This window comes from Anomalospiza imberbis, chromosome 14 (genome assembly GCF_031753505.1).
Source record: "Anomalospiza imberbis isolate Cuckoo-Finch-1a 21T00152 chromosome 14, ASM3175350v1, whole genome shotgun sequence".
Taxonomy (NCBI): domain Eukaryota; kingdom Metazoa; phylum Chordata; class Aves; order Passeriformes; family Viduidae; genus Anomalospiza; species Anomalospiza imberbis.
The window spans coordinates 6,616,379-6,627,054 of record NC_089694.1 but is presented as its reverse complement, the minus strand read 5'-3'; the positions used below and the strand labels follow the sequence as shown (position 1 = coordinate 6,627,054).

Genomic DNA, 10,676 nt, shown 5'->3' with positions numbered 1-10,676 from the left:
TATGCAGAGCTGTGCCAGGACCCTGCATCCAATGAAGTCAAGTACTGGGTTCTAATGACAACATCAGGACCTTCCAGACTTACACCCAGCCGTGCTGCAAGAAGGGTCCCAGGACAACCAAGTGCTCAGGCACCCTTGTGAGAGCTGTGGGGTGTTGAGGACTTGAATTAACTTCTGTTCTTTTGTGTCATTAGAGGGCTGAGGTAATCGGGTGGGCTTGGCAAGGCAGGATAGGAGTTTCTCCTCCGAAGCACTGAACTCGCCAGGTCCTTTGTGCAGTTATCCCATCTCTGGGGTTTTTGCTGAGTCAAATGAAGACTCGTGGCCTGCACACTGAGAGGGGAGACAGCAGCAGGGCTGTACCTGGCAGATGATGGGTGGCCACAGCTTTGGCGTCGGGGGACAGGTACCTGTGGAGCTTTGTGAGGTGTGAATGCTCATCCAAGATACTGGTTTGTGTGTTTCTAGGGTATTGATCTGTGTTTGTGCAGGAGGAAATCTGGGTCAAGTGCTGAGTCTGATTTCATTCCCACAGCACAGGGATGACTTTCTACATGAGACTGCTCTCACTTGGTGCTTACACACTGCAGGCTGCTTCAGTGCTCTGCATGGCAAGTTTTTTTTCAGGTGATTTTTGATATAGGTAGTCTTTGCTGCTAAATGTTTCTCATTTTGGTTTTATGGCATGATGTGATGCCATGTTTCCTGGGTTTGGGCGAGATAAAAATGACACAGTACTGTCATGACTGGGATTTATGAGAATTCTTAATCCCTTATGACAAATACAAAATGATGTAGAGAGAAGAACAGAAAAGATTACAAAGTAGAACTGATAGAAGTTTAAGTTATGACATATTTGGGAGAGGAGCAAAGTGTGCTTGATTCTCACTGGTTTGTACAGAATTATCTCTGCTTATAGCCAGGATAAATCACCCTGGAAAATTTGACTACATTTACTGGGAAAAAAACTAGGTAAAATCAAAGTGAAAGTGGAAGAGCAATCATTCACCAGGGCAATAAAGCCAGATTTAGGACTGAGTATCAGACCAGAAACAAATTGGTCTGGTGATACCAATACAAATTTATTAAAAAACATTACTGCATTTGTTTGTTCCAGGAAGACAGACCAGACATCACCTGTCCACGTACCTATAGACTTATGCCAGATCAAATCTCATCTCTGCTGACATGTTTTAGTATTAAAGCATGAAGTCAGCAAAACTCAAAATGCCCTAGCTAATCAGACAGAAATATCCTGTCTGCTTCAGACAAAAAGTTTACTGTCAGCAATACAGAACTGTGTGAATACAGTATTCGTGTTCACAGAAAGACAGTTTGTGTGAAAAAAATATCTTCTAAAAGGAAATAAATACTTTATTTGTATTTAGTTGGTCTACTTCCTCCAAGTTCTTTAAAATGGAAATTGTCAGAAAATTCAGTTGAAGGGAAACTGACACAGTTCACATCTATGGTTTGGCATAGATTCGGGTAATTTGAACATATATTCTGTCCTCACACTTGGCCTTTTATGTTCCCTGAAGTCAACAGGCAAGATGGGTTGGTGGTGGTCTGGTGATGTACTTCACCATTTTTTTATGTTGTAGTGGGGCAATACAGAACTTAAATTTTGTTCCAAGAAAGCTCAAGTTACCTTGGCAGGCTGTGTAGGTCTGACCATGTGTTGGTTAATATGGAAGTGGATCTTGTTTCTGTGTTGCTGAAATGAAATATTTACTGACATTGCCTGAATCCTTTACTATAAATTACATTTTTATTATGTCATTACTATACAATACTGTGTTTTGCTGTATTTTATCTATAAATTGTGTAATTGTAAACACCTTACACCATCCTGTTCCTATAATTATTATGCTTCTGGAAGCATTCGGCTCCTACAAATAGGGTTAGTAGAAAAAAGGAATGGACTTCCAAGAAACCACCTAGTACATATTCCTGTCTTTAAAGCAAAGTTAACTAACCAACTTCATATTTTCTGACAGTGCCAACCACTCTGTAGGAAATTAAATACTAAGGTCAGCCAGTGGAAGCCCTTGGAGCTCTGTGGCAAAGTGAGTTCAGTTTCTAATTCTGTCCTCCACTGTCTTTGGTGGTAGTGACAGGACCTGCATGCCAAGTCCAGGATGGGGCCTGTCCCAGTTTCTCTGTGTGACCAAAAACCTTTCCGGAGCAAATCTCAAGCAAACTCATTGTGCTGAGGTCCTGTCATCAGGGAAATGCAGGGAATATGCATGGTGGGGAAGGGGAAAACTCCTGGGCTTGGAGATCTTCTCAAAATATGTTTGGGCTTAAAAAACTAATTTTGACATTAGTAGCTTTTATCCTTGTCCTTTTAACTCAGGGCATTTCCTTTTCTTAAGAATGAAGAAACAGAAATGGGTTAAGTGAGAGAAAAACTTAAAAAAAAGACAAAGCAAAAAAGTCATGGCTGTGTTTTAAAGGTAGAAATCTGTGCTCCTTATGAAGACAGAAAACTCTCCTGAAACCAAACAGGCATAATTGGGACTGAGTGCCTGCTTCTTTGTGTCTGTGGCTGAAGACAGGAAATTCTGTGACACAGAACAGCCAAGAACACAGTATGTATCTATAAGTCTATATATATGCCAACCTGTCAATCTATGATCTATTTATCTATCCACCTGCAATTCCTCTTACCCACTCACTGTGCTTGTACAAATATCCTAAATTCCTTAATTCTCTGCTTTTTTTTTTTTTTTTGATCAGAGATACCATGTGTTTAGCAAAAACATAAGAAAAATAAATGATGTCATCTCTCATGCCTTCATCTATCTGGGCTGGGTGGTGTGTTCTGAGTAGTGCATCATTGTGTAGGGAAAGAAATGCTGGGTGCAGAGAGTGTGTGTGGCGTTAGGCTTGCCCAGGCGTGCACACCTCTCTCAGTCATGTAACCCTGACTGTATCACACCCTGTGATGTTAACAGGGTGGGAGGGAATTCCCTTCACTTGTGAGTGTGTCAGCTGAGTGGGAGAGGTAGCATCAGCAGTCCCAGATTAGACTTCTGCCCTAGGCAGCTTCTGAGCAATGAAGTTCTGAGTCCACTTAATGTTCTAGCATGAAACAGATGCAACATTTACCTAGATGACATTGCCATGGGTCAGGGCTTGGTGTTTACCTTGAAAAAAAACTGATATTTGAGCAAGAGCCAGGAGTAATGCCATCAGTATAAAATGTTCCTGCATTGGAATAAAAATGGCTGGCAACTCCCTGTATATTTTTAAGGTTTCCAAAAATAGTATTAAGTCACAGGCAAAAATGAATGGAGCTGAGGCTTAAATGGAAAGAACTGGTAAAGGATTATTTGTCTGAAATGGTTAGTGATGAGATCATCTTCCACATTACATGCCACTACCTGGAAACATGGGCCAGATTTCTTTTCCCTTTTTATGGTTTTCTGAGCCCTATTTTCCAATGCATTGATTCACTTGACCAAGTTTCAGTACAGTGGGGAGAAATGACTTAGTATTAGTGTTGAGACTGAGAACCCCACCCCTGCTTTGATTCTGCACTGTAGGAGCTGGAATTCCTGAAGCACAGAGTCAGTCTTGGAGCCCTGGAGAAGCAGAAGAAAGTTAGATTATAAGCAGTTGCTCTGTGTGTGAGGGAGAGAAGGTTTTAAATCACAATGTCAGGTGAGAGGGAAGGTCAGGGATAGCTGAGTGGGAGTAGGGGCTGACTGGAGGGTTAAACCTCTGGGGAGGTGCACTCCTCTGTTCCAGGAGGAATTTGATGTTAATCAGTGAAGCCTTAAGGCATGGGTGAACCTAGGGCATTTTGTAGAGGGGAGAAGGAGAATTTTGAAGCCAGCTCCAAAACTGCAGTTTGGTGCTAAACCCACCCATGTCTCCCAGGCATGGCCTGGGGCTGAAGGTGCTATTCTGACTGCATTTGAGACTGTCTTTCTTGGAGGTTACTGTCCCCACAGAGGTGCCAGTAAATCTGCATGTCTCCTTGCCTCCTAACTTACTTCTGTCACCCTGATTAAAATCTATCTTGCTAAAAATATTTGAACAGGTTCTATAGATACACAAGCAAGTCTGGATCATTTTGACAGGTAAACTTGCCTACATTAACAAGTAGTGTGGTGTAATAAGAGCAGATATGGAAAACAAAAGAGTTGGTGCTGACTATTTAACATGAACACTAAATGTGCTTCACAGTGAGATGATTTTGGAGATGCTCTGTTCTGGCCCAATTAAACAAATGCTTGCCAACAGCTGCAGCATGATAAGTGCACTCCTGGAGCACATCCAAAAGGAATTCAGTTCAACAGGTATGAGACTGCACCGTGATGGGAAACAAACTGCACTGAATTAGGAACTTAACTTCAAAACCAAACTCCTGATCTGAATTAAAAAGCCAATGTAAATGTGACTTTGTCATGCAGTTGGTGGCTGAGAAGCTGGTAATCCCCAGGAGACCTAGAGGATAGAGATGATGGGGATGTGGGATAACCTTTTAACAACTGTTTGTACATTGGTACCGGGTGTATTTCTATGTGTGAAAATGTGAAATACATGAGTGAAAATGTCAAATACATGACCCTGACTTTCCAGCTGTTCTTGACACCTATGCAGCATGAGCACACGGACACTTTCCAAGTAGAGGGGCATATTTTACACCATTACTGTGCCTGAGGACACAAAGCATTAAGATATGGAGAATGAGACTCCATATTAATCTGCATCTGTTCCACAACTTTGCAGTTGGTGGGATTTGAATAAGGCTGTTGTACAGTTTTTTCCCTTTTTATGTATCATGGAGCCTGGACAAGAAAAACAGCTGTTAGTCTTGTCCTGCTATCTGCCTCTCTGGCTCTTGATACTAGCAGTACTCTGAAGTACTTGAACTGTAACACCACAAAATGCTTGAAAAATAAACTCTTTGCATTGACAGCTCCAAAAAAAATATCCAGGAAACTAGTCTCTTAAATTAAGAATTGAGATTATATGTAGAAGTATTTATTTATAAACTATTAACATAACATACAGAATTGGTTGCCTGAAGCCTTAAGATGAGAACTTTGTCAGCCCCCTCTGAGATAACCAATCTTATTATATTACTTTGATAGCTAGTCAAAAGGAATATAAAACCATCCAGTCACCCACTGACACAGCTTGTAGGACCAAGGAGAGCTATCTGCTAGTCTCTGTTTCTAATCTAGAGGACACTACTGCCTCCACTATCTCCTGTCATAATTGGATTTTGTTTGCAGCTGGAGGTTCCTGCTATTACAGCTCATTGCAATTGTTGGTGACCCACATGCCTTTGGGGGGAGTTTAATTTAAAATAGTGAAACTACTTGACCTGAAAATCCCTCTAAGAAGTGGCTGCTCCCTGGTTCTTGCTCAGTATCACTCGGTTTGGTCCTTCTTTGGCCCTTTTCACCATCTAGGAATGATTCTATATACAGTTAGTCCTAATTATTAAATATTGATACCTTCAGAAAAGCAAATGGATGCCTTCCATATAGACTCCTATGCAGTGGTCACCTGTATCAGAACCATCTGGAGCCTGGTTCTCACCCCCTGAGGTTGGACTGGCCACTCCCATTCTCTGGAAGCCATGGAAGGAAATGCCTGGTGGCCTTTGTTACAGTCTCCAAGTTCCCAACCTCTGAGTCAGAAAGGCAGTGGCCCTACATGGTCATCACACCAGTACCATCATCTTGGCTCCACACCAGCCATCTGAGGAGGCAGAGCATCTGAGGAGAGAGGGGGAAGAGAGGAGAAAACTCCCACAAAGCCTGGTTTTTTTGGGGCACTGAATCTGTGAAGATCTTGGCTGAAGACTCTAAATCACCTCCCTTTCGTCAGCAAAGCCAGTTAGTACGGCATGTAAACTATAGGCAGTCTGAGCCCTATTGAAAAAAAAATTGCTAGATTTTATGTCTACAAACTTTGAATTGTCCTGTTAAGAAAGTAAGATGGATGAAGAGCAGAGCATGAGCTTTTTGTCAGATTTTGTAGATTTAATGTTTTTTTTTTTCATCGTGGTTTTTTACAGTGAGGCTTTGCTGGTCAAGACAGGTCTGGTGGATGTCCCACAGGTTTTGTGGATGTCTGTTGGGGAATACACTTAGCGCAGGTAGCTCAGTGGGCAGAATCTAGTGCAGGCTGAGAATTGAGCTCAGGGACAGGAGGTCATGGACTGGCACGGGCCCTTTGCACAATGGCACGAGGACCTGTGGTGCCAGCCAGGTGACCAGACGCTCAGAGACACAGCAGGAGTCCATGACTCAGAAGATCCCAGGCTATGCCAGCACAGACTGTGAGGATGTAAAAGTGCAGGGAGTCCTTTGTTCACGGTCCCTCCCTGGAGGCACCAGGACAAGCTGTGATTCTGTTGCTGCACTGTGATAAAATTAATTAAAACAACCAGAGGCCTGAGACTCTGCTGTGGGAACCCTGGGGTCAAACTGGTAGGGAAAACTTGTCTGACTCTCTGAGAGTGGGGTAGGGAGTCCCTGAGTGTAGGAAGTCAAGTGGGGAGGTCACTGGAGCTGCCGGTTGAGAAGGGGCTTTGGTGCCAGCATTAAAGTCTCTGGTGGTGGGAGTGTAACTGCCAGAGTGGCTGCTGAATGGTCAGATAAGGAAGTTTCCTTAACATGCCTCAAGGGAATTAAATGCAATGGCTAATGTAGGTGTTTTACATTTTGCTTCCAGTATGGTTTTAGCTGGCCATGATTACTGTAAATGCTTAATGGCCTCTGAGAAATACATGTGAGTAAGCATGTTTCCTTTTGGCTACACATCACACCCTCAAACCTATCAAAATAAATATCCGTGGAGTTACTTTTTTGATTAGATACATTTTTCTAAAACTGAAAGCCCTACCTTGATTCTTCCCATCACCCACAGGAATCATTTTTCTTCACTGGTTTGAGGTGGAACAGAGCAATGGGATTTACTCCACCTCCTTGCTCTAAGGAGAAGGTGCCAGTATCAGTACCTTTCACACAAACTGGCAAAACATATTCCCATTGTTTTTTTTTGTCCTTCCTAGTAATGTTATCTGTTATTTGGGTTGTAAAGATTTGGAGTAAAGTCCCAGAATATCCATTAGATTTTCCTTTGTTCCCCACATTGTTGCAAGCAGTACGAGATGTAGAAAGCATGAGCATTTGCTCCCATATGGTACAAAGCAAAAATGAAGATGAGACAATTCTAGCAGATGGGTTGTTCTTACTTTTTTTTTTTTTTTTTTTAAATATGATCATTGCATTCATTGCACACCTTTGTCTGCTTTGAAACCCTCCTCTTTAGTCTCCCCCTGCACAAACAGCATATTCCCAGCACATCCCCAGACATACAGGAAGAGATGAGTGGTGTGGGCCATACAGTGAGTCATTGTTCCTAGTAAAGCCGTCTCCATCTTCCTTGCAGGGCTGTCACTGCCAGTGGGGGATTTATATGCTGGAGGGAATGAGGAGCTAGGGCTTTACAAAGCATCTGGCAGACACAAATCCCTGGGATTTCCAGGCAGTTTCAGCTATTTCTGCCCTGGTGAGTGGACAAGCCAGGAGCTGGGACTACATACTGCAATGAGTTCCTTTACTTGAGGTGGAAAAGGGATCAGATAAATGGGTTCACAAATCCAGTGGCCCCATCAGCTTCTGCCCTGTCACTGCAGCTGCATGTGAATGGAATTATTTCCAGGCTTTTCAAATCCTGCCTGCCTGAATGTGGTGTCCTTTACCCTTCTCATCCTTCCAGCTTGAGAATCACTGCAAAAGATTACTCCAATTCTCAAGACGTAAAGGTGTGAATGGAGTGATAGTATTTTTTTGGGAGGAAAGATGTTTTGTTGCAGATCCCAGACAGCTTGGATCCTGAAACAGTCAAGTGGATCTGCACAAGCTTGAGTTTCTGAACTTTGGGGTAAAGTGACAGGTTCAAGGGGGGAATACACGGTAGGCGGTTCGGGAAGGCTGTGCTCTCCTAGTACCTCAGCCAATGGGGAGAGGAAGAGGGCAGCGTGCGGCCGGGAGTTCAGGATAAAAGGAGGCTGCGCCCTCCAAAACCTCGAGAGAAAAAGCCCTGGGGATATGTGTGTGTACCAGTGGACTCTCTCCCTTGATTCGAATGAAGTTGCAGGACTCCTCTGCCTCTTTTATGGAGACCGGCTTATCATAGCGTGATTTTCCGTACAAACTGGAAATGTACTTTTTAATCGAACAGGTGACTGTGAAAACCTTGTACAGAACAGCACACTGACCGGCCACAGCACGGGCCGAGGATCCGGGGCTGGCAGCCCGCTGAGCTGCACCTGTGTGCACACGGCTCTGGCTAACGAGGGACAGAAGCATTGGTCACAAGTCAGTGCTGCTGTCTTACTTTGAACAGTGCAATCGCCGACAAAATAGCATTATTTTCTTAAATAATGCTTTTATCACGAACCAGAAGTCCCAATGGCACCGATCCGCGCATAAACTTCTGCGACCGGGGCTGTCTAGGCACTACTTTACGGGCGCTGGAAGCCCTCGGCTCTTGCGGCGATGGGAGTGTGCCGCAGCCCCCGCAGCCCCCGAGGCCGCGCCCCTCCGGGGCCGCTCCGCAGGCACCGCCCGGCTCGGCCTTCCCGGGGCGGGGGCGCCGCGGCTCCAGCCCCGCACGGAGGCGGCCGGGCGGGGCCGGGCGGGGCCTGGCCGGGCGGAGAGGCGCGGCGCGGAGTCCCGTTAGAAGCGGCGCGGAGCCCGTGCGGATCCCCACCGGCGCAGGAGGAGCGACGGCCGTGCCCAGCCCGCCGGGAAGATGCCGAAAACGGTGGGTGCCGCCGGCGCGGGGCAGAACGGAGGCCCCGCCGCGGGGTCCGGGCGGGTGCGCGGGGCCGGGCGGGCGCGGCCTGGGGGCTCCTCCCGCCTGGGCTCGGCTGCGCTCCGGAGGGAGCGGCGAGGAGCACGAAGGAGTCCCGGGGAGCGGAGCGGAGCCTCCCGCCCGCCCCTCCATCTTGTGCTCCCCTGCCCGAGGGGCCGCGCCCGGACCGCGGGGTCTCGGCGCGGCGGGGCCGCCTCTCCGCCCTAAAATGTCCGGCGGAGCGCGGCGGCGGCGCCGCCCGCCCGCGTGTGCGCCCGGAGCGCGGGGGGAGCGGGGCGAGGCTTCCGAGAGCCCGGGGGGAGCGGGCGGCTGCTATGGCCGCCTCGTGCGCGCCCTGGAGAGGAGAAGTTGGGGCTTTCACAACTTGCAGTTAGTCAGTTTGGGTTGCCTGGGAACCTTGTCCCAGCTTGACTCGAGGTATTTCTTGGCTGAAGAGATTTTGGTACTTCAGAAAGTCTAGTCAAGTCCGTACTTGACTCTCCTCGCAGCAGGCGTTCGGTGACTAATGAGGAGCATGGGGTTTTTCCATTTAATTTCTCCTGGTTGGAGCGAAAGAATTAGTCCCAGCTCTTCATTGATAAAACAGGAAGGAGCAGGCTGGAAGTCTCTGGATGTTTCCGTACCGGAATGATCTGAAATGGCCTAAGAAAATCTAATGTTTAAGCTAAGAGTCTGTGGTTTACATAAAGGAGAGGAAAAAAACCAAATCCAAACAAAAACTTACCTCTGTGCAAATAGAAGTTGAAATGAAATTCACTGTGATTTTATTTTCTTTTAATAGTTTACTTTTTTTACTTTAGATAGTGAATACCTATTTGATTGACAGCTACTTTCCCTGATGTCTTAAATGCCATCTCTGATAGCATAGATAGCTAGATGATGGTTATTATCATGTAAACATCGGCGTCTTAAAGGATATCAAATCTCATCCTCTTCAAGGTCAAGACAGTATTTTCTTGGGCTTTAGAATGGCCTTCCATCAAATATTAGTGATTAGTGAAGATTTGTTTACTAAAAAAGCTAACATACAGGTTACAAGCTCAGTAAGATTAACAGAAATAGCATAAATTAGGGGACATCTATGTAAAAAGTAGTTGAGACCTTCTAGCCAGAGAGTTTACAGTCGTGATGAGAGACTTTTTTTAGTGTGGATCGGCCAAGAAATCCTGAACAAGAGAGGCTTGCGGGGCGGGGTTCCCAGCACCAGGCTGAATCTGAACGCTGGCTGCGAGGTGCTCATTGCAGCCTCCGCAGACACACCCTAGGCTGGATTCACCTTCTCAGTCTGCTGCTTTCTGGTTTTGACAGAGCAGTTCTGGTTTTGACAGAGCAGTTCTGCTTTCGGAGCTTTTTAAAAACTGGAGCAGATAGAGAAATGCAAGTGTTTTGGTGTAATGCTTTGTATTGCACGCTGAAGGCTCTAGAGAGAGCGGTTCCAGAGTCGGTGCCTGTTGCAGTGCAGAGCTGCAGGCCTGCTGCTGTATCAGCCTTTGGTTTCCTGCCCCATCTGCTCTAGTTAGAAACCCAACTGAAATAATATTTGAAACATTATTTCTTGATCTTTGGTTTGCAGGAACAGGATATGCTGGCATAACTGTATAATCAGTTCTTCATGTGAAATAAACATGACTACTACTGTGCTAGCTTAAGATTTGTTAATAGCTGCTTAATTAACAAAACAGTACAACACAAGAGACTTTCCTCAGTCAAGGAAAAAAATCAAGGTCAATTGTGGGTGAAACCTGGGCAGTTAGATGTAGGTTTATGTGGGCTTCATCACAAAAATAAATCCATTGTGAAGAAGACAGATGGAGGAAATGTTC

General features: G+C 45.5%; 1 protein-coding gene across 1 annotated transcript in view; it reads left to right on the top strand.

Moving 5' to 3' along the window:
- The first annotated feature begins 8,641 nt into the window (after positions 1–8,641).
- Positions 8,642–10,676, top strand: part of MSN (moesin) — a 41,722-nt gene continuing 39,687 nt past the window's right edge. Inside the window, exon 1 of the mRNA XM_068204684.1 lies at positions 8,642–8,802. Within this exon, the coding sequence (XP_068060785.1) occupies positions 8,791–8,802 (12 nt within the window). The 5' untranslated portion in view covers positions 8,642–8,790. The remainder of the gene's footprint in view (positions 8,803–10,676) is intronic.